Source organism: Scyliorhinus canicula, chromosome 2, assembly GCF_902713615.1.
Source record: "Scyliorhinus canicula chromosome 2, sScyCan1.1, whole genome shotgun sequence".
Classification (NCBI taxonomy): Eukaryota; Metazoa; Chordata; class Chondrichthyes; order Carcharhiniformes; family Scyliorhinidae; genus Scyliorhinus; species Scyliorhinus canicula.
Window position 1 is genome coordinate 143,542,255 of NC_052147.1, and position 25,140 is coordinate 143,567,394.

The window sequence follows — 25,140 nt, forward strand, 5'->3', positions numbered from 1 at the left end:
TAGACCCATTCTCCAATGTAAGAAAGGTTATGGAGGTGTTAAGTAAGTTGGGGGGGGGGGGGGGGGCGGTGAGGTGTTTCCGGTGACACCTCAGGATATGGAGTAGGTTTGGAGAAATTGCCATTTCGGCTGGCGAGGTCGAGCTTCAGATATTTGAGAATACAAGTGACCCACGACTGAGCATTTTGCATAAGTTGAATTTGGCCGGTCTGATAGAAAGGGTGAAGGAGGATTTGCAATGGTGGGGTGCTCTTCCGTTATTGTTGGCAGGGAGCGTTCAAACGGTGAAAATAATGGTCTTTCCAAAATTCTTATTTATATTCCAGATAATCCCGATCTTGTTACCTCTTTTTTTTGTGAGGATTAATCTGATTTTGGCCTTTGTATGGGCGGGCATGGCACTCTACAAGCCCGATTGTAGTGGTCTCCTTTCGTGTATAGAATCCGTTTCGGTTACATTTTATGCTGGAGTCGATTTCGTTAAGGGTGCCAATATGTGGGAACCACTGATTTACCTTGGTGAGAATGGACTCGTCATACAGGGTCTGAGAATGGGAAGGGGTAGAAAGGTTTAGGGATTTATTTGTGGAGGGTAGGTTTGGTGAAGACGTTTCTGCTTCATGGGGCAGTGGGGGATTTAGGTATTTACAGGTGAGAAACTTTGTTAAGAAGGAGCTTTCCATATTTCCTTGGTTGCCACCCCCATCTCTGATGGATAAGGGAGCTGATGGGCAGCTGATGGAGAAGGAGAGAGCCTCGCTGGAGGAGATGAAGAGAAAATGGGAGTGGGGTGTGGAGTGAGGCCCTATTTAGGGTAAACTTTACCTTGTGTGTGAGACTGAACCTAATACAGTTTAATGTGGTCACACAGCGCACATGATAAAAACACGTATGTGTAGGTTCATTTTGGAGGTGGAGAACAGATGTGAGCATTGTTCAAGGGGGCTGGTGAGCCACTCGCACGTGTTTTGGGCCTGGCCTAAATTAGTAAAGTTCTGAGAGTCTTTCTTTGAGACAATGCCAGAGATTTTGGGGGTAAAGGTGGAGCCATGCCCATGGGTAGTATATTTGATTTGATTTGTTATTGTCGCATGTATTAGTCTATGTGAAAAGTATTGTTTCTTGCATGGTATCCAGACAACGCATACCATACATGGGGAAGGAAACAGAGACTACAGAATGTAATGTTACAGTCATAGCTCGGGTGTGGAGAAAAGATCAACTTAATGCGAGGTAACATTGTTAAAGAGTTTAAAAGAGTTAGAATGAAGTTTTAGACGCACAGAATGAGAGTAAAAGATAGAATTAAAGGGTATGCTGGACAGCTTGCAAGAAATTGCCTCGCTCTGGCACCATCTTGGAATTTTAAAATATATATCTATATATATATATATATATATATATATTTTATATATATTTCATATTTTTTTTAATATTTGGGGTATCTGAAGAACCGGACTGCAGGAGGGGAAAAGAGCTGACCTATTGGTCTTTGCCTATCTGATAACCTGGACGAAGATTCTGCTAAGGTGGTAGACACCGGAGGTGGACATCTGGAGAAAATTAAATACGCCATTAGGGGGTCGGAGGAGGGGTTCTCTTTGAGGTGGAGGCTGTTTACGTCCTTCAAGAATTAGTAATAGTCAGCATATAGAGGCAGATGGATGGGAGGGGGTTTTGCACAAAAAAGGAGCAAATGGAGAGGATTGGTGGGTTGTTAAATTGTATAAAGTTGAATGAATGTGTATATTGTAAAATGGAAAATGTCCTGAATAAAAATATTTTTTTAAAAGAGTTAGATGGTCAGCAGTGATCTAACTGAATGGCAATGCAGGCTCAGTGGACTGAATAGCCTATGCCTGCTCCTATATTCCTACTCCTTTGTTACATTGTTAAATTTCACCTACTCACATTAGGTCCTGATAAATTGTCAGGCAGCTTATACCTCGGGTTCAAATCTAAAAGTCACTTACTCATATCTGTAAACATCTGGATACCTCATCTCAAAATCCTGAATCTAATTGTTTTGCACTATGGTGTGAACTAACATCATGCTGTATCAGAGACATTGTTGCTGATCTGAGTAAATTCTGCAGTGACACATATTTTCCCATTTTCATAATCCACTTCTTCAACTATATCTCTGGCCATCTTCTTACAAAAGTTTGCATATTCTCCCCGTGTCTGTGTGGGTCTCACCCCACAACCTAAAAAGACGTGCACGGTAGGTGAATTGGCCATGCTAAATTGCCCCTTAATTTGGGGGGGGGGGATAGGGTACTCTAAATTTATTATTTTAATTCACGTTTGATTGCCCCTTTTCAAAATTAGAAGATCTGTTGGTGTTTTGCCATTACTCTCATTTTCACCCTCCTCAAAAAGAAAAACAAAAGAACTAACCTCTGGTGACTCTTCTTTAAAAATACCCCCATCTTAAACCTTTCTTTCCTCTTCCAATTTCTTGAATGTATTGTCACCTCCAGATTTGTGCCTATTGCTCTCTATTTAGATGAGTTGCTGCCCTCACAGATTTGAGCCTGTCTCTCTTCCAAGTGCTGTTTGGATGAGTCACACAGGATTGAAATAGCCTGAACAAAATTTTGTGGTGTGGCAATAATAGGTCCTCAACCCCTCAGCCTTTGACATGGCTCACCAAACCATCCCCTGCCAATCTGGTTCCTTCATTGCCCTGCTTGGTGGTGCTGCTCCAGTTTGTTCAACTCTTGTTCATCTGGTTATAGCCAGTATCTCTATGGAAGGTGTCTTTTCCCACTTCACAGTGTTGCTCGTTCTGGGTGAGTGTGCTTAACACTCGATTTGGCTCTGTTTCGTTACTTAGCTCTGGAGTCGCCAGGTATCGTTAAGATACTGCCACAAGTTTCAAGGTCAAGTTCAAAGCAATAAAACCATACACCAATTAGTAAGTTCAAACAAATGAGTTTATTATAATACAATTATAAACTACTCATGCACACGCTAAGATGATTAAACTATTCCTACCACTAAATAAACCAATACTTATCTTAAAGGGAACTGCCGGATCAGGGGACAAGGCCTCTTGCTCTGCACTGGGTCCGCAGACTTCAGGTTGGTACGGGTTAAAAAGGGGTCAGGAGTGTCTATCTCTGGTAGCGATCGTTGTGAGACACTTACTTGCTGGTGGCTGCTGTCCCAAACCTCTCCTCTCTCTCGGTCAAGGTCTTCTTCGGTAAAAGGCTGGTCAAGAGGGCTGGTCAAGAGAGGAGGGCTGGTCAAGAAGAACGAACTAAGTTTGGGACCTGTCTTTTATAGGTCCTAGGGCTTCGCGCCCTTTTGGGCGGACCCTCTATCTGCTGGGGATTGATTGGGTCTCGTAATTGATTTGTTTGAATCCCCCCAATACTGAGGCTGTCCCTCGGCTACTGGGCGGGCCTTCCGGTGCTTTGTCTTCGAACCCCGCTGGTGCCGGGGTGTCTGGTATCCTATACAATGTTGCAATCACTTCCCTATTTGTGTCCATTGTCCCTGGGATCGTTCCATTACCATGTTAACTGTCCCGGAGATTGCCTCATTAGTATGCGGAATGTTCGTTTCGGTGCTGTCTGCTCTCTTAGCAGACATAATACACTGGCTTGGTGCAGCCTGCTTGTGCTGCAAACTTTGTCCATTTTACCCTGCAAGCTTTGCGTTCCTCCATTTTGTATTGAGGGAATGGCCAACTTCGGTGGCTACAACAGCATCACCTTGCAGTTCCCCATCATGCCATCCACGGTTCCCTCCTATTCCATATCCGCATGCTGCCCTTAGGTGACATTAATTTTTAATAGACATGGGTCAGTTTCCAATGTGTATTCTGATGGCATTCAACTTGATGGTATTCCTCTTGACCCCTCTGCTGCCTTTATGATACTTAACTGCCTGTAGGGCCCCAATCTTGGGTGACTGACTGTTTCCCCCAGCTAACCATTGAAAAGACTGAAGCCTTGCTCTTTGGCTCTGCTATAGACACACTGGTCTTACCGCCTGTCCCCATTTGCCTTCCCAGTCACCATAGTATGCTGAACCAGATTGTGTGAATCCTCAGTGTCCTTTTTAATCCTGAGTTAAGCTGTTTGTACACCTCTGTGACTATCAGCTGGGGTTGTTTCCCTTAGAGCAGAGAAGGCTGAGGGGGTACCTGGTTGAGCTGTGCAAAGTTATGAGGGTCATAGATAGGGTAGATAGAAAGACATTTTTCTCCTTCGTAGAGGGGGTTTGAGGATAAACTTTTTCACCCAGAGGGTGTGGGAATCTGGATCTCAGACACATAAAGGATGGTAGAGGTTGAAACCCTTACAACATTTAAGAAGCATTTAGATGAGCACTTTAAACACCATAGCATACATGGCTACGGACCTAGTGTTGGACAATGGAATTAGAATAGATAGGTAATTGATGGCTGACGCAAACATGATGGGCCAAAGGGCCTCTCTTTGTGCTTCAAAGCTCTCCTGGTGAGCCACAAAACACCTGTCCTAATTTTCAGCTTGTCCTAAACCCACTTCAGGCCACCTAATATTTATTCTCTTATAGTGCACAAATATACAAAAAATTCATACTGGTCCCAAAAGGACACATTAGGACAGGTGACCAAAGGCTTGGTCAAAAAAATAGCTTTTAAGATTTAAAGGATGTAAGAGTGAGGCAAAAAGATTTTGAGAGGTATTCCAAAGCTTGGGACAGCTGAAGTTATGGCGGCCTATATTGGGGTAGTCGAAGGCCAAAGTTGAAGAAGCACAGAATTCTCGAAGAACTGTAGGGCTGGTGGAGGTTGCAGAAAAAGGGATTTGAGCACAAGATGGAAACTGCAAATTTGAAGTATTGTCATGAGCCAATAATAATAAGCTTTTATTGTCACAAGTATGAAGTTACTGTGGAAAGCCCCGAGTCGCCACATTCTGGCGCCTGTTCGGGTAAGCTGGTACAGGAATTGAACCCGCACTACTGGCCTTGTTCTGCAGCAAAAACCAGCTGTTTAGCCCACTGAGCTAAACCAGCCCAATATAGGTCAGCGAGCATAGAGACACCTGCTGAAGAGCCTTGGGATATCTTTCTAAATTTGAGTAAATTAACTTCAATGTTTCTTGCACACAGCAACTTTTCTGTATATTTTACTGTATTGAGCATGCTCTTCTCATCATATCTGATATTTGAATGAAACGGTTTGAATTGATACATGAATTAATTGCAGTAATCAAGCCTTATTATCTTTGATATTTTCAGGTAACCATGCCTGGGATTCAGTCAACAACCAGTCCAACAGTAACATTTGTGCAGTTGCCGAATGGGCAGACTGTTCAAGTCCAAGGAGTTATCCAGGCAGCTCAGTCATCAGTTATACAGTCGCCTCAAGTTCAGACTGTCCATGTAAGTCCCACTAAAATAATTATATGCTGTAAGGTGTATACTGTATCGTTCCAAATATAAATTTCACTTAAGTCTGAAAAATTGCTTTAACTTTGAGGTGAAGCCCACATGTAAGCATAAATTATTTTCCCAGTGCCTTTACTTAAATGTGGAACGCAGAGGGCAGCATGGTAACGCAGTGGTTAGCATTATTGCCTCACGGCGCCGAGGTCCCAGATTTGATCCCGGCTCTGGGTCACTGCCCTTGTGGAGTTTGCACATTCTCCCCGTGTTTGCGTGGGTTTCGCTCCCACAACCCAAAGATGTGCAGGGCAGATGGACTGCTATGCTAAATTGTCCCTTGTTGGGAAAAAATGAATTGGGTACTCTAAATTTTTTTTTAAATGTGGCAAGTAGGGCGGTTGTTATCCTTAGAATCCCTACAGTGTAGAAAGCGGCCATTCAGCCCCTTGTGTCTGCACCGACCCACTGAAAAGATCACCCCCATCTCGGCCCACTCCCTGCCCTATCCCTGCAACCCACCTAACCCGCAACTCTTTGGATTATGCAAGGAAACCGGAGCACCTGGAGGGAACCCACGCAGACACAGGGAGAACATGTAGACATGGTCACCCAAGGCCAGAATCGAAACCTGGCCCTGTGATACAACAGTGTTAACCACTGTGTTGGTGTGCCATATGTGTTAAACAAGCTTTCAGTTTTCTCTCCAGTGTTATTTTTTGATGATTTGTTGTTCAACTTAAATTTTGTTGCACCGAGGTTTTGCTTTGGAAACACTTTTACTTTAAATACAGCAGGCAGAACAGAAAAATAGATTGTTACCATTATTTCTTACTTTGTGTTTTGCTAGTGTAAACGAAGCATGGGCTTCATCTGAGCCGAAATGGAACCAATCTCCTGCCAGAGAGAGTAAATAGTGGAGATGGGGTTGATTTAAACTTGTACAGCAGGAGGGTGGGTTGACTAATGGGCCTAATTTTAGGAAGTACCAGTGAGGGCAAAAGAGAGAAGTTGGGGAATAGGGAAAAGGAAGTCAGAGAGGCTTAAGTGTCGACAGTGAACAAAGAAATGGTCGCCTCCCAAAGGGCAAGAAAGAGATAAGGGCAGGGTTAAATTGTATGTGTGTAAATGCACAGGGTATAGTGAACAGAATTGGGGAACTGGAAACAGAAATTGCTCTCAGAGCATATGACGCATTGATAGAAACATAGCTCAAGCCAGAACAGGATTGGATACTTTACATCCCGGGTTATAAGGTTTTTAGTCGGAACGGGGTGGGCAAAAAGGGAGGAGGTGTTGCAATCATGGTCAAAGATAGAGTATCATAGCTCTTGAATGAGATGCAGCTCCTGAATGAGAATCTATATGGCTGGAGGTGCAAAACAGGAAGGGGGCGGTAACCTTGTTTGGTATTTACTATAGACCTTAAAATAGTGCGGAGGAAGTGGAAGAGAACATTTGTAGGAACATTGTGGAAACCAGCAGGGCAAGAAGTGTTGTGATAGTTGGGGATTTCAATTACCCTAAAGTAGACTGGGAAGTGTGAGGCACGGAAGGGGAGAAATTCCTGCAGTGTGTGCAGAAGAACTTTCTGGAAAAGTGCATTTCCAGTCCTACCAGGGAGCAAGCTGTGCTGGATCTGGTCCTAGGAAATGAGGCAGGGCATGTGGAGAACTTCAGAGTGGGGGAGCCATTGGGAAGTAGTGATCATAATATAATACGATTCAATATTAGGTTGGAAAAGAATAAAAATCAGTCACTGATTAAAAGCCCAGACTGGAAAGGGCAAAATTTAGGGGTCTTAAAGTTGAACTAGAGCAGGTTGATTGAAAAAACATTTTGGTGGATAAAACAGTGGATGAAAAATGGGAGACTTTCAAAGGAGAGATGAATAGGCTGCAAGATAGGTATGTACCCATGAGAAATTAATATTGGCTATCCAAAGCTAGAGTACCCTGGATGACGAAGGATATTGATGATAAAATAAGGGGAAAAAAGAGACATTAGCACTATGGGCTAAATCGCTGGCTTTTAAAGCAGACCAAGGCATACCAGCCTCCCCGAACAGGCGACAGAATGTGGCGACTAGGGGCTTTTCATAGTAACTTCATTGAAGCCTACTCGTGACAATAAGCAATTTTTCATTTAGGGGCTGTTTAGCACAGGGCTAAATCGCTGGCTTTGAAAGCAGACCAAGGCAAGCCAGCAGCACGGTTCAATTCCTGTACCAGCCTCCCCGAAGAGGTGCCGGAATGTGGCGACTAGGGGCTTTTCACAGTAACTTCATTTGAAGCCTACTTGTGACAATAAGTGATTTTCATTTCATTTTTTTTCAATAATAATAATATTAGAAATCAGGAAGAATATTTATTTCAAATGCAGGAGGGAGGCAGAAATCAGGAAGTGTATTTATTTCAAATGCAGGAGGGAGGCTAAGGCTGGACTAAGGAAAGCTGAGGAAGCATGAGGAAAGGATTGCAGGCTGTGCTAAATCCAATAGCAAAATGTTCTTCAAGCATAATAATGGTAAAAGATTAGTTAAGAATAGAGTGGGGCCCATAAGGGACTAGCAGGGTAAACTGCTCACTGAAACGGGGGGTATGGCAGTGGTACTAAATGAGTACTTTGCTTCTGTCTTTACCAAATTAGAAGATGGTGACAATGACCCAGTTGAAAATGTGGGTGTTGAGCAACTGAGCAGTATCGTGATAGATACAGAAAAGGTGCTAAAAATGCTGGCAGCACTCCAGGTAGAAAAGTTGCCAGGCCCAGATGGGATGCATCCTAGATTGCTGAGAGAGGTAAGGGAACATATTGCGGAGCCGTTGACAGAAATTTGCCAGACATCTCTGAACATAGGATTAGTCCCAGAGGACTGGAGGATTGTAAATGTGATGCCGTTGTTTAAGAAAGGGGCAAAAGATAACCCAGGAAACTACTTGCCTGTCAGCTTGACATCAGTAGTGGGAAAACTGATGGGAGGCCATGATATGGGATGAGATAAATATACACAAAGAAAAGTTAATACCTGACTGTCAACGTGGCTTTGTCAAGAGCAGATCATGTCTAACAATTTTAATTGAGTTATTTGACAAGGTGACGCAGGCAGTGGATGAAGGTAGTTCTGTGGATGTTGTATATTTGGACTTTCAGAAAGCATTTGACACAGTGCCACATGGCAGGCTGGTTAGCAAATTTAAAATGTTTTGGATTGATAGGTCCTTGGCAGAAGTTGGCTAAGAGATAGGAAACAGAGGGTAGGTATAAATGGGCTTTTTGCAGACTGGAGACGAGTTGAAAGTGGTGTCCCTCAGGTTTCAAGTGTTGAGACTCTTGCTTTTTCTGATTTGTATAAATGATTTAGAAGTGGGCGTTGAGGGCAAAATAGTGAATTGTGAGGATGACGCTGTGCAATTTCAGAGGGGCATTGACAAGTTGGCCAAATGGCCAGATACCTGGCAGATGAACTTCAATGCAGCAAAATTAGATAATGCATTTTGGTAGAAGAAGCAAGGGGAGACAATACAGCGCGTCTGAAGGTGGCCAGACAAGTTGAAACAGTTAATCAGGCCTATAGCATCCTTGGGTTTATAAATAGGGGCAAAAAGTATAAAAGCAAGTGATGCTACACCACTACAAATCATTGGTCAAACACATTTAGAGTATTGTGTTCAGTTCATAGAATTTACAGTGCAGAAGGAGGCCATTCGGCCCAGCAAGTCTGCACCGGCCCTTTTGGAAAGAGCACATACCTAAGCCCACACCTCCACCCTGTCCCCGTAACCTAGTAACCCCACGTAACCTTTAGACACTACAGGGCAATTTATCATGGCCAATCCACCTAACCTGCACATCTTCGGACTGTGGGAGGAAACCGGAGCACCCAGAGGAAACCCACGCAGACTCGGGAAGAAAGTGCAAACTCCGCACAGTGACCCAAGCCGGGAATCGAACTTAGGACTCTGGAGCTGTGAAGAAACTGTGCTAACCATTGTGATACCGTTGCCCCCCCCCCCCCCTGTGCACCTTATTTAAGGAAGGATGTTAAAGCCTTGGCGAGTGTGCAGAGATTTACTAGAATGATGCCAGGAATGAGGAATTTTAGATACAAGGCAAGATTGGATAAATTGGTTCTTGTGCTCCTTGGAGCAGAGTTTAAGAGGTGACCTTATTGAGGTGTTCAAAATTCTGACCAAATTTGACAGGGAAAAGAAGAATATTCTGTTTCCACTAATTGGTATGCCAGTGACAAGGGGTCACAATTTCAAGATGGTCAGCAAGAGAGATAGGAGTGAGATGAGGAGAAAGTTCTTTACTCTGAGTTGTTGAGGTTTAGAATGCACTGCTTAGGGAGTGGTGAAGGTGGATTCCATAGGAGGTTTCAAAAGAGAGCTGGATAGTTACTTGAAAACGATGAATTTGGAAGGCTACTGAGATAGGGCTTGGGAATGGGACTAGCTAGGTTGCTCTTTTGGGAGCCAGTGCAGATGTGATGGGCCGAACAGCCTCCATCTGTGCTGTAAATAACAAACAGTCATTTTATTGTAAATTTCAGCAAAAACCTTTGCAAGAGCTTAGCACAATATCTTATTCCACATGAAACTTTATTTCCTTCATATTTTTGTTAGATGTCATTGCATTTCTTTTGTCTGTGTTTTAAAAATAAAATTGCTGAATAGATTTTCTTTTTGTCCTAAGCGATGCAGTCTTTATCTCCTATTCAATTTTTCCAGCAGATTTATTAACTGTAAACTCACGTTTTCAAAAATTATTGTATGACAGATGCACTGAATTTGTTTGATTGGAATTTCATTTACAAAAAACGTTAGTGAGCATGAATTTCAAAATCAAGTATCTGATCTCAAACCCTGAATGCTTTTTGACTGTTGTATAAGCATAGACACAAAACCACTGTTGTACCTGTTGTTTTACTTGATCCAGAGGTAATACAGAAGCTCTTAGAGAACCAAACCAGATAATTAACACGTTGGATAGCATACCGGATTCCATTCCCCAGGCCATGTCAAAGTAATTCACAAGGACATTCTGATAATATCACATGGTGAGATATTTTGTTTTCGACCAGGGCTTCAGCATGAAATTTTGTTGCAAAAATAACCATCTCACATGATAAAGCTGACTCTCCAGCAAGACTTAACACATTTTAAATTTGGCGATTGGTGTTACGATCCTTGGCCAGATCCAGGATGTGGTGGTGGGGTGGGTGGGTTAGGGACCAATAATGTTTGTTTGAAATAAATAAAGATTGAGATTCTCAAGGTGCCTGCTTTTGGAATAAAGCCAAAGATTCCACATACTTTGAACAAAAAAAAACTTTACTATAAAAGTTTAGAAAGAATTTAAGTATGAGGTACATGTGAATTAACAGATAACTGTGATCGAACACAGAGCATGACAGAGTAAATGACCGGTGCAACTAACACTGAGTCCATGGATTTCTTTAAGACTCCATCCAGATGTCCATAAACACGGTCAAACAGTCTTGTACTCTGTTGCGTGGGGTGTTCCCAGCTTCACCTTCAAAGGTCTCTCCTTGGAATTCACTCTGAAAGCCACTCCCACTTAGTTGGCTTTAACAATGGGCCACTTCACAGGGTTTTAGTCTCTCCTTCCGGTATTCCTTCTCCCTGAATTCCCGAGTACACTCAACATTTGCAGATCTATGGTCGTTCAAAGCAGAACACTACCGTTCCGTTACTGAAAGTCTGCTACCTGTAGCTCTTTAAGTTTTTAACTTAACTGAGAGCTGTCCCTGTCTCTGTGATGCTTGTAGGCTGACCTCCCGAAGCTGGCAGATTCAAACTGACCACCTCGAGGAGAACAGTTCACTGATCCTTGAACTGATCCAGATACCTATCAAAATCTCACCCTTTATATCAGGCAAGAGTCAATATAACAGGCATCAGAACATTCTGTACCTTAAATGTTGCATTCCACAGACTTCTAATTTAGCACCCAGGCTCACAAAGATCTATGGGTTTCATGACAATCGGTATAATACTTTCAACAAGCTGCTGGTGAGAATTTCTATTGTGAGACTTCCCGACAAAAGATATTGTACATCGAGCCATACTCTGTGCTTATAAACAATTCTATTTGACAAATCTGAGAACAATTCTGGTGCAGGATCTGACGAGTGACATACACAGGGATCAGTGTTGGAGCCACAACCTTTTACAGTTTATGTACATGATTTGAGTGAAAGGACCAAAATAGGATTGCTAGGTTTCCTGCAGCACAAAGATGGATTGAAAATTAAATTGTGAAGAAGATGTAAAAAGGCTGCGAAAGGACATAGGTTAAGTTAGTGGGCAAAAATCTGACAAATGGCGTTTAATGTGGGCAAATGTGAAATTGTCCATTTTATAGATAGCTAATAGAGAAATACAGCACAGAACAGGCCCGTGGGCCCACGATGTTATGCCGAACTTTTGTCCGAGGTTAATCATAGATTATCAAAGAATTTTGGATACTAAGGGCAATTTATCACAGCCAATCCACCCAACCTGCACATCTTTGGACTGTGGGAGGAAACCGGAGCACCCGGAGGAAACAGACGCACACACGGGGAGGATGTGCAGACTCCACACAGACAGTGACCCAAGCCGGAATCGAACCTGGGACCCTGGAGCTGTGAAGCAATTGTGCTATCCACAATGCTACCGTGCTGCCCTTAAGAACAAATTAATCTATACTCCATTATTCTACCCTAATCCATGTACCTATCCAATAGCCGCTTGAAGGTCCCTAACGTTTCCGACTCAACTACTTCCACAGGCAGTGCTTTCCATGCCCCCACTACTCTGTGGGTAAAGAACCTACCTCTGACATCCCCCCCTATATCTTACACCATTTACCTTAAATTTATGTCCTCTTGTAATGGTTTGTTCCACCCGGGGGGAAAAGTCTCTGACTGTCTACTCTATCTATTCCGCTGATCATCTTATAAACCTCTATCAAGTCGCCCCTCATCCTTCTCCGTTTTAATGAGAAAAGGCCTAGCACCCTGAACCTTTCCTCGTAAGACCTACTCTCCATTCCAGGCAACATCCTGGTAAATCTCCTTTGCACCTTTTCCAAAGCTTCCACATCCTTCCTAAAATGAGGTGACCAGAACTGCACACAGTACTCCAAATGTGGCCTTACCAAGGTTTTGTACAGCTGCATCATCACCTCACGGCTCTTAAATTCAATCCCTCTGCTAATGAACGCTAGCACACCATAGGCCTTCTTCACAGCTCTATCCACTTGAGTGGCAACTTTCAAAGATCTATGAACATAGACCCCAAGATCTCTCTGCTCCTCTACATTGCCAAGAACCCTACCGTTAACCCTGTATTCCGCATTCATATTTGTCCTTCCAAAATGGACAACCTCACACTTGTCGTCAGGGTTAAACTCCATCTGCCACTTCTCAGCCCAGCTCTGCATCCTATCTATGTCTCTTTGCAGCCGACAACAGCCCTTCTCACTATCCACAACACCACCAATCTTCGTATCATCTGAAAATTTACTGACTCACCCTTCAACTCCCTCATCCAAGTCATTCATGAAAATCACAAACAGCAGAGGATCCAGAACTGATCCCTGCGGTACGCCACTGGTAACTGGGCTCCAGGCTGAATATTTGCCATCCACCACCACTCTCTGACTTCTATCGGTTAGCCAGTTCGTTATCCAACTGGCCAAATTTCCCACTATCCCATGCCTCCTTACTTTCTGCATAAGCCTATCATGAGGAACCTTATCAAATGCCTTACTAAAATCCATGTACACTGCATCCACTGCTTTACTTTCATCCACATGCTTGGTCACCTCCTCAAAGAATTCAATAAGACTTGTAAGGCAAGACCTACCCCTCACAAATCCGTGCTGACTATCCCTAATCAAGCAGTGTCTTTCCAGATTCTCAGAAATCCTATCCCTCAGTACCCTTTCCATTACTTTGCCTACCACCGAAGTAAGACTAACTGGCCTGTAATTCCCAATGTTATCCCTATTCCCTTTTTTGAACAGGGGCACGACATTCGCCACTCTCCAATCCCCTGGTACCACCCCTGTTGACGGTGAGGACGAAAAGATCATTGCCAACGGCTCTGCAATTTCATTTCTTGCTTCCCATAGAATCCTTGGATATATCGCGTCAGGCCCGGGGGACTTGGCTATCTTCAAGTTTTTCAAAACGCCCAACACATCTTCCTTCCTAACAAGTATATCCTCGAGCTTACCAGTCTGTTTCACACTGTCCTCTCCAACAATATGGCCCCTCTCGTTTGTAAATACTGAAGAAATGTACTCGTTCAAGACCTCTCCTATCTCTTCAGACTCAATACACAATCTCCTGCTACTGTCCTTGATCGGACCTACCTTCACTCTAGTCATTCTCATATTTCTCACATATGTGTAAAAGGCCTTGGGGTATTTTTGATCCTACCCTCCAAAGATTTTTCGTGCCCTCTCTTAGCTCCTAATCCCTTTCTTCAGTTCCCTCCTGGCTATCTTGTATCCCTCCAGCGCCCTGTCTGAACCTTGTTTCCTCAGCCTTACATAAGTCTCCTTCTTCCTCTTAACAAGACATTCAACCTCTCTTGTCAACCATGGTTCCCTCACTCGACCATCTCATCCGTGCCTGACAGGGACATGCATATCAAAGACACGCAGTACCTGTTCCTTGAACAAGTTCCACATTTCACTAGTGTCCTTCCCTGACAGCCTATGTTCCCAACTTATGCACTTCAATTCCTGTCTGACAGCATTGTATTTGCCCTTCTCCCAATTGTAAACCATGCCCTGTTGCACGCACCTATCCCTCTCCATTACTAAAGTGAAAGTCACAGAATTGTGGTCACTACCTCCAAAATGCTCCCCCACTAACAAATCTATCACCTGCCCTGGTTCATTACCAAGTACCAAATTCAATATGGCCGCCCCTCTGGTCGGACAATCTACATACTGTGTTAGAAAAGCTTCCTGGACACACTGCACAAACACCACCCCATCCAAACTATTTGATCTAAAGAGTTTCCACTCTGTTTGGGAAGTTGAAGTCACCCATGACTACTACCCTGTGACTTCTGCACCTTTCCAAAATCTGTTTCCCAATCTGTTCCTCCACATCTCTGCTGCTATTGGGGGGGGGGGGGGGGGGGGGGCTATAGGAAACTCCCAACAAGGTGACTGCTCCTTTCTTATTTCTGACTTCAATTCATACTACCTCAGTAGGCAGATCCTCCTCGAACTGCCTTTCTCCAGCTGTTATACTATCTCTAATTAACAATGCCCCCCCCCCCCACCTCTTTTCCCATCCTCCCTAATCTTGTTGAAACAAGGAATGTGCATTTTGGCAGGAAGAATAAAACATTATTTATTATCTAAATGGTGAGAGATTACAGAGCTCTGAGGTGCTGAGGGATCTGGGTGTCCTCTTGAATGAATCACAAAAGGCTAGTATACAGGTACAAGTAATTAGGAGAGCTAATAGGATGTTATCATTGACTGTGAGAGGATTGATTACCAAAGCAGGGAGGTTATGCTTCAGTTGTACAGGGCATTGATGAGACCACTTCTGGAGTATTGTGTACAGTATTGGTCTCCTTATTTACAGAAATGTGTAAATGTAGTGGAAGATTTACTAGACTAATACCGGGGTTATCTAATGAGGAAAGTTTGGAGAGGTTAGGTTTGTATCCACTAGAGTTTGGAAAAGGTCAGAAGCAACTTGATCAAAACCGTTAAGATCCTGAGGGGTCTTGACAGGGTAGATGTGTGGGGTGGCGCAATGGTTAGCACTGCTGCCTGTAACACTGAGCACCCGGGTTCAATCCCGGCCCCGGGTCACTGTCTGTGGAGTTTGCACATTCTCCCCGTGTCTGCATGGTTTTCACCCCCACAACCCAAAGATGAGCAAGTTAGGTAGATTGGCCACGCTAAATTACCCCTTAATTGGGAAAAAATAATTAGGTACTCTAAATTAATTTTTGTTCAAATACAGGGTGGATGTGGAGAATCTGGAACTAAAGGTCACTTTAAAATCAGGGGTCACTGATTTAAGATAGAGATGAAATTTTTCTTTTCTGAGGGTAGTGAGTCTCTGGAATGCTCTTCCTCAAAAGGCAGTGGAAGCAGATTCTTTGAATATTTTTAAGGCTGAGCTAGATAGAATCTTGATTAACAAGGAGGGTGAAAGGTTATCAGGGGAGGTGGAGTTGAAGTTGCAATCAGATCAACCATGATCTTATTGAAGACAGAGAAGACTCAAGGGGCTGAGTGGCCTACCCTTAATTCGTATGTTCATATCAATTTTATGATAATTTTCGTTTGCTTAATGCTTCTCGGATTATTTCATTTATTTTTAAATTTAAAGTGCCCGATTCTTTTTTTTTCCAATTAAGGGGCAATTTAGCTTGGCCAGTTCACCTATCCTGCATATCTTTGGGTTGTGGGGCTGAGACCGACGCAGACAAGTGGAGAATGTGCAAACTCCACCCTGGGCCGGGATCGAACCTGGGTCCTCAGCGGTGTGAGGCAGCAGTGCTAACCACCGTGCCGTCCTTTCTAGTATTATTTCTAATGGCAGTGGCACTGGAGAGTGAGCACAATTCAGGTACAAAATATATCACAGAATGTACAGCACAGAAACATCCTGGCCCATGCTAGTATTTATGCTTCACATGAGTCTTCTCCCACTCTTATTTCATCTAATTCTAACAACATATTCTCAGATTCGTTTCACCTTAACTGCATCTGTATCATTTTCTACCAACTACTTCTGGGATGAGCGCATGCCACGTCCATTTGGAAGTACTCCATGGTCCAGGTGTTCATCATTTCAGTCGCCCCAGTGTGCAGTATATGACAGGTTCATGAGTCAGTGTGGGTGGAGAGGAGGAGATGGTTAGCACAGTAAACTTGGATTACACAAGTGTTTAGAATTAATTACTGACACAAACAAAACAGAACTGGTAAAACTATGGAATTAGCAACACTGTTGGTTGAACAGTAGATGACTCACTTCAGTCGGTTCCAATGCAGAACACATTCCTTTGTGTGTCTTTAATTTAACAAAATAAATTGGTCCTAAAATTACCGTTGCACGATTTGCATGTGATGTTTTGCAATCTATTTTTAAATGAGTTAATATCTTTCAAGATTTTGGTTAAAGGGAGCAAACCCATAGATTCATATCGGAAAATGCAATTTCAACAGTAAGTTAAATATTACACCCTTTGCATCCACTGTCTACATCAAGCATTAAAGCTCAACTCCTCTGGAGTAAAGCTTTTGCCACAATAAAATGAGGTTTTCATCCAATTAGTTCAGACTAAATTCTGTTCCACGCCCCAGAAATGAAAGGGTAGTACTAACTGGGCATGCAAAATGCGTACCAAGAGGTTGCTTTTGACACTTGTATTAAAAAGTATTGCATCTAGTCTCTAGGAGGGAAGAAGGGGAGAGCAGAGTCTCGGGTATATATAAGGTGCTCATGAGGGAGGAAGGGTCCCAGACAGAGGAACTGAAACTTAAATGGGAGGAGGAGATAGGCGGGGAAATGGAGGATGGGCTGTGGGCAGAGGCCCTGAGTAGGGTAAACTCGACCGCGACATGTGCTAGGCTCGGGCTGATCCAATTTAAGGTCGTTCACCGGGCCCATATGACGGTGGCTCGGATGAGCAAATTTTCCGGGATAGAGGACAAATGCGCTGGGTGCGCGGGAGGACCAGCGAACCATGTTCACATGTTTTGGGCATGCCCTGAGCTGAGGGGGTACTGGGAGGGATTTGCGGGGGTCATGTCCCAGGTGCTAAAAACAAGGGTGGTGATGAGTCCAGGGGTGGCAATTTTTGGGGTTTCGGAAGACCCGGGGGGCCAGGGGGAGAAAGAGGCCGATGTGCTGGCCTTTGCTTCCCTGATAGCCCGGCGACGAATATTATTGGCGTGGAGGGACTCGAAGCCCCCGAAGACGAGTGGTGGCTTGCGGACATGTCGAGTTTCCTGGGATGGAAAAAATTAAGTTCGCCTTGAGGGGATCTGTGCAGGGGTTCACCCGGAGGTGGCAACCATTTATTGACTTCTTTGCGGGAGAGTGAGCGTCAGCAGGGGGGTGGGGGGTAGAGTAGAGTAGGAGGGAAAATATGGCGGGTAGTACCGGTGGGAGGGGAGCGGGCTTGTGCAATATGTTACGATGGAAGTATTGAATGTACGTGGATGTTTGCACATTTTTGCCTTTTTTGCTTCCTTTCTGATGATGTCTGTAACTGTTTATAAAGCCAAAAACTACCTCAATAAAATTGTTTATTAAAAAAAAATATTGCATCATGCCTTTAATAGGGGCTGGTTTAACACAGTGGGCTAAACATATGCTGTAATGCAAAACAACACTAGCAGCGCGGGTTCAATTCCTGTACCGGCCTCTCCGAATAGGCGCCGGAATGTGGTGACTTGGGGCTTTTCACGGTAACTTCATTGAAGGCTACTTTTGACAATAAGTGATTATTGTTATTATTATTATATAGCAAAACATCTCTTAAATTTTTTAGTAAAGGGGTGCAGAACATCCAAGAGAGTTGTAGAACATGAGAAGAAAAAGAGGCAAGTTTCAGGACTTGAGGCCGGGGAAATTCCTGAGTGCCGTGATGTGATGATTGAAGGTTGTTACTGCTTGTGGAATGGAAGTCAAAATGTATTTTATTTCGGCAATAATATGCTGCACAGCATTTTAGTTTAATTTCCCTGGTTTTACAATATTTAATTTGCACATTCTCCCCATGTTTGCGTGGGTTTCGCCCCCACAAACCAAAAGATTTTTTTTAAATTTAGAATACCCAATTCAATTTTTTCCAATTAAGAGACAAGTTAGCGTGGCCAATCCACCTACCCTGCACATCTTTGGGTTGCGGGTGCTAAACCCACGCAAACACAGGGAGAATATGCAAACTCCACACGGACAGTCACCCAGAGCCGGGATCGAACCTGGGACCTCAGCGCCGTGAGGCAACAATGCTAACCACTGCGCCACCGTGCTGAATCTCGCAACCCAGTGATGTGCATGGTGGGTGAATTGGCCATGCTAAAATTGCCCCTTAATTGGGAAAAATGAATTGGGTACTCTAAATTTATATATTTTTTTAAATGTTTAGAGGGTAACTGGAGAACTCCTGCCTCGGCCATGGTCACAAAACATGGACGTAGTGAAAATCAGGGGTGTGCAATCGGTGAGAATTGGAGGAGCAAAGAGATCTTGGAGGGTTGTCGGACTGGAGGAGGTTACACGGAGAGAGGTGCGGAATGGGATTTGAAAGATTAGAATTTTAATATTGGGGGTGTGCCGGACCAGGAGCCAATTTAGAAAGGACAGGCGACAGTGTTATCAATGTTTCAAATTGGGAACTGGTTTAAGAAGTTGGCTGGAGGGAGGGTTCCGAGTGCATAATGAAGTCTAATGGTTAACTCATTGATATAGTCAGAGGCTGAATTATCTCACCATCTTAGTAGCAAATTTAGTGCAATAACATGTTTCCTGATCCCCATATAGATTATAGCTTTTCACTGCAATAAGTTATCTTCTGCTCTAAAACTGCTACTTGGAGGCAATCGGAGAATAAATGCATTGGGTAGATCTTGTCATGGCTGCCACACTAGAGATTCCATGCAAAAATGAATATAATATAGGCTGTCTGTGAGTAATATGTTCGCTTGGACATCTCAGACAGATTCTAGGAGGTGTGTGAAACATTTTCCCTGCTTGTTGGGAGGTCTTCCACTGTGTTTGTGTCTCTCCAAGTCAAATTTCACTGCAGAGACTTGACCACAATCTAACCTGACACTCCAGTGCAATACTGAGGAAGTGCTGCACTGCCAGAAGTGGTATTCTTTTTGAATGTGGTTCTAAACCGAGGCTCTGTACATCTACTAAGATGGACTTAAAAGATGCCGTGGCACTATTTCAAAAAAGCGTATGTTGTTCGCCCCATTGTCATGACCAATATATTTCCTTCACCCAACATCTCCAAAGGAAACAAATTGTCTGGTCATTATTACATTGCTGTTTAAAAGACCTTGCTTGAGAGCAAATTGGCTACTGTGCTCCCATATTACCCTGATGTGGAGATGCCGGCCTTGGACTGGGGTGAGCACAGTAAGAAGTCTTACAACACCAGGTTAAAGTCCAACAGGTTTGTTTCAAACACGAGCTTTCGGAGCACTGCTCCTTCCTCAGGTGAACGCAACCTCAAACAAACCATTGTTTGCAGCAAATTACCCAGCCTTCAGAACAGCGACCACAACACCACATACGCTGCAGGAAAGGATGTCCTGAAGCGTGGTACATTGGCGAGACCATGCAGACACTGCGACAACGAATGAACGGGCATCGTGCGACAATCACCAGGCAGGAATGTTCCCTTCCAGTCGGGGAACATTTCAGCAGTCAAGGGCATTCAGCCTCTGATCTCCGGGTAAGCGTTCTACAAGGCGGTCTTCAGCACAGGAGACAACGCAGAATTGCCAAGCAAAAACTTATAGCTAAGTTCCGCACGCATGAGTGCGGCCTCAACCCGGATCTTGGATTCATGTCGCATTATATTCACCCCCCACCATCTGGCCTGGACTTGCAAAATCCTACCAACTGTCCTGGCTTGAGACAATTCACACCTCTTTAACCTGTGATTACCCCCTATCTCTGGATCTGTAATGATTTGATTACCCGCAAATGCTCACATTCCAAGCATTGTCTGGCATCTCTGACTTTGTCTATATAAATGTTTCTGGAGCATACCTCTCCATTCACCTGAGGAAGGAGCAGTGCTCCGAAAGCTCGTGTTTGAAACAAACCTGTTGGACTTTAACCTGGTGTTGTAAGACTTCTTACTGTGCTCCCATATTACAAGAGTGACTGCATCAAAAGTACTTCACCAACCATAAAGTGTGTAGACTATTATCAATGAAAGATTAAATAATAAACAACAAGGTGAACAGGAAATTGAAATTTCTCTTTATTTCAGATTTCTACAATACCAGAAAGTGAGGACTCCCAGGAGTCTGTGGATAGCATGACTGACTCGCAGAAACGTAGAGAAATTCTATCGAGGCGGCCTTCGTATAGGTAATGGCAAACTTATCACTTTTTAAATATATATATAGTTTATTAGAGTTTTTACAAATAACGCAACAAACCCTCAAAACTGGTACAGTACAGTATAAATGCTTGTGCATATATAGATATCGGACAAGACAAGAGACCGCCAACACAATTGGTTCAGCTAGGTTTCTCCGACTAAACAAAAAGCAAATAACAGTGGAGAAGCTAGAGAATAGGGGAGAAGAGGATAAGACCATGTAAAGTGACACAGGCCATGTGGATGCTCCCCCCACCCCTCACACACACACACAACTGGGTGGCAATCTGCCAGCAGGGCAGCATATGGCCCACACAAGGACGATGCCCAGGTTAACCCCTAAAGGAGGACGCCGCAGAGCGTACATCTGGCGTAGGTAGCACCAGCCTCATGTGCCCTTACCAGCAGGGACGGGTGCTGGGGCTAGAGGCCCCTGCAGTGCGCGGAGTGCAATGTGGAGGGCAGAGTGACAGAGGGAAAGGCCGGAGGAGGGGGTAGGGAGGGGGGCATGCAGGGGCTGCAGTGCAGGGCGGGCCACCATGTAGCCCGGTGGATCTGGTTGGGCACATGGGTACAAACCATGCTAACATGTCTGCCTTTCACTTCTGCAGACAATGGATTTGGGAATGCAACCAGAAATGGTGGCCTTCATCCTGGCCGCTGCCGCCCTGGGGGATGCACTGAGGCTGTTTGAGCAAGTGCTGCTCGAGGAGGGTCCTGCAACAGCGGGACCCGCCCCAGAAGAACAGGAGGCTGCCGGTGATGACAGAGAGCCAGTGTGTGACACATGGAACAGACCATGAGCTGCATGTAATGCACACCTGTGCTCAATACCCGGGCGTGATGCCTTCATCCTGACACTTTTGAGATTCTTGGGCGATAGGTTATCCCCTGCGGTCGTGGCTGATGACATCTATCCAGAGGCCACAGACCGACGCGGAGACCCGCTGCAATGACACCCATGCAATGACCAGGGGTGTGATCGAGCGATGTTTCGGCATCCTGACAATGCGTTCAGGTGCCTGGACCTTTCTGGAGGGGCCCTCCAGTATAGCATAGGAGAACCTCCCACGCCGTGGTGGCCAACCTGCATCCTCCACAACATTGCACAGCAGATGTGCGACATGCTAGAGGAGGGGCTGCCAGGCCTTGTCCAACAAGGAGGGTGCCAGGCCTCATCCGATGAGGAGGGTGCAGACGAGGGCCAGGGAATGGGACCTGGGCAGGCACAGGAGGCTGCACAACGTGTGTGCCCCGGCTGGCACGCACAAGTCACTGTAATCGCCTTCAGGTTCACAGACTAGGGGGCTTGGCTGATGGCATGAACATCCCACTCCCATGTGCGGGGTCCAACCTGGGGGCCCTGACCCATGACCACCTCCACCATCTGTCCATCTCTTCTCTCTCTTCCTCTCCGCCCATCCCTGATACCATTCTGAAAGAGGGCTGAGGCAGGATGAAACTTTTGTGCACAGGTGTTTAATTTACGAAGAACATGTGAACATCACTATAAAGATTTGTGCCCTAGTCATTAACGCCATCCTATGTTCTGCACCCGTGCCGCTTTAACTGGCGTCTACCTTACAGGCCCTAACACTTATGTATAGGTGGATCCCCAGGCAGTGCATCAGGAGTGGAGTCTGCTGCGAATACCACCCTGTGACCCGAGTCCCCTTTGGCGACCGTCCTCTGGAGTAAGGCCTGGCTGTCGCTTGGGTGTCCCAAGTGGTGTGGTGCCACTCTGTTCTGCCCGTTGCCCACCAGGGACAGGGTGGAGGAGGAGGAGTCCGAGGTGATGCGGTGTTCCGGCATTTCCCCTGCGGGAGTCACTGGCTTGGGCCCCATCACCACCTCCTCCCTTGGGGGTGCCTTGTGGCCCCAAGGCTACTCAGTGGCTTCTTCGCCATCTGCCACTGTCAGTCCTGGAGGCCCATTCTCATCTCGACATGAATCTCCATGCTCATGGCCATGGAGCACAGGGACTGGGCCACCTTCCTCTGGGACTGTGACACATCACTCAATGACTGTGCACCTCCCTCCAGGACTGGTTCAGTTCAACCAGCATCCAGGCAATGCCGACGACGCTCTCAGCCATAACTTGTTGTGACTGGGCCAAGCTGAAATGTCCAGGTGGCCCTGGTACATAGCTGCCTGTGATAGAGAAGCTGTGTCCTGTGCCTCAGCCACCGCCCACACACAGTGCCCCAGGCCCTGGACATCCTGACACATGGCCTCCACCCTGGATGCCATCCGTTCAGTGTTGGCCTGGGTGGCACGCATTGGCAGCCCCACCTCCTGTCCCCGCAGGCAGTTGGACTTCTCCAACTGCACCTTTGATAATTTTTTTAAAATAAATTGTAGAGTACCCAATTCATTTTTTCCAATTAAGGGATAATTTAGAGTGGCCAATCCACCTACACTGTACATCTTTGGGTTGTGGGGGTGAAACCCACGCTCGCACAGGGAGAATGTGCAAACTCCAGACGGTCAGTGACCCAGGGCCATGAGACAGCAATGCTAACCACTGCGCCACCGTGCTGCCCCCCACCCCCCTTTAATAATAACCATCTTTATTGTCTCAAGTAGGCTCACATGAACACTGCAGTGAAGTTACTTTGAAAAGCCCCTCATCGCCTCATTCCGGCACCTGTTCGAGAACACAAAGCGAGAATTTAGAATGTCCAAATTACCTAACAAGCCTTTCAGGACTTGTGGGAGGAAATCGGAGCACCCGGAGGAAACCCACGCAGACGGTGGGAGAACATGCAGACTCCACACAGACAGTGACCCAAGCGGGAGTTGAACCTGGAACCCTGGTGCTGTGAAGCAACAGTGCTAACCACTGTGCTGTAGTGGTGCCCCTACAGGTGCTGGACAGCTACTGGCAGCCCCTAATGTAGTCCCTAACTGTGTCTACATCTCCACTATCGTTGGGACTGCTCTATCCAGAAGCCCGAGACTGATCTGGATGGCAGCTAGTTCTTGGGGTCGGGGCACCCTCCAACCGTCCGGCCCCTCGGGGGTTCCTACCTCCATCTGATGTACTGCAGCACATGTGTGGGGCGCACCAGATAGTCCCCATGGGTCTCTTCACTAAAGCACCCAACCGAGGTGTGTCTCTGGGATGGTGGAGGGTATTGGAGACAGCTGTGACGGGAAGTCAGTGTTGTCTCCAGACAGGTGTTCCCGGATGTCTCTAGCTGGCGTTTGGGGCTCACTTTGCTATCCGTCACTTCCTCGTCGCTGGAATGCTTGGGAATGGGTGCGGGGGACACCAGAAGGGCCTGTCGAGTCGCCAGGTGATCCCGCAAGACACAAGACATGCCGCATGATTTGATGGCAGGTTTGGGGGCAGAGGTCGTACGTGCCACGGGAAACCCAATGCAGCAGAGTCTCACTTGGTTGCTGATGGATCTGTGTCTAATCGGAACCCTGGATATCGGTTATCCCTTTTCAGTTCCCAAATAACAGGTCAAGTCTGCTTTTTGGCAAAGTCCACTTGTACTTTATTTGTCAGCTGTGCCACTCGTAAGCTTGTTTTCAATACAACATTTAGGAAGTTCCGACTAACCCTGTATCAAGCTAGTCCGATCAATTATCACGTAATCTGGAGACAGCTTTTAAAATGCAGAGAGACTCCAAGATCCTTGTCTGTCTGAATACAGCAGCCAAATGTGAAAAAAGCAAAAAACGCTCAGAGCCACACAACAGCTCCCAGCTCAAAAACAAAAGTAAAATTCAGGGCCACAGCCCAGCTCCACCCACACAATGATATCACTGAAGCCATGTGATAAGACAAAACATTTCTCAAAGGGACACACTCATGACAAAACTAATGAGAACAGAGAAGCTCAAGGACATACCTTTTGTTCTAGCACTCCCCTTTTACATTATGCCTGAATTTGCTCTGATTTTCTTTTAATGAGAGGTTTAAATGTTCACATGCAGAAGAACTTCCCCGACTGACTAGGCTCGAGTGAATTGCAGAATAGCTCTGCAATGTTTTATACCAAACTTTGAGATCTCGCCAGAGTTGTCTTGTTACTCCATGGTTTACAAGTTGTGTGGTTCCAGTATGGCTTTTTGCCCACTTTATCGTCATTGCTTCCACTGTATGCATTGAAGCTGCCCACTGTAACAGATGTCACTGGAATGGTCCAGATGCAAATAAAGCACCCATTTGAGGATCTGCATATCAAATCAATGGTGAAAACTGGCTCAAAGAAATTAAGAGTGATGTATCAGTTTCACACATCACCATCTTGCATTTATATAGCACCTTTCGTTTAGTAAAACATCCCAGGATACCTCACAATCATAATCCTGCAATTTTTTTTAAATAAATTTGAGTACCCAATTATTTTTCCCCCAATTAATGGACAATTTAGTGTGGTCAATCCACCTAACCTGCATATCTTTGGATTGTGGGGGTGAAACCCACACAGACAGGGTGAGAATGTGCAAACTCCACACAGACTGGGACCGGGATCGAACACGGGTCCTCAGTGGCGTGAGGTCCACAAGGCTGCACCCTTGGAAGCTGAAGGCATGGCTACCAGTGATGATCAAACGAAACAGGGATGCCAAAGAAGCGGCACGGTAGCATAGTGGTTAGTACACT

At 45.2% G+C, this 25,140-nt stretch overlaps 1 protein-coding gene across 3 annotated transcripts in view; it reads left to right on the forward strand.

The window, feature by feature from the left end:
- Positions 1–25,140, forward strand: part of creb1b (cAMP responsive element binding protein 1b) — a 99,836-nt gene that overhangs the window by 53,775 nt on the left and 20,921 nt on the right. For all 3 annotated transcript variants that reach the window (XM_038787299.1, XM_038787300.1, XM_038787301.1), the window contains 2 exons: positions 5,242–5,385; positions 20,406–20,506. In XM_038787299.1, the coding sequence (XP_038643227.1) occupies positions 5,242–5,385; positions 20,406–20,506 (245 nt within the window). The remainder of the gene's footprint in view (positions 1–5,241; positions 5,386–20,405; positions 20,507–25,140) is intronic.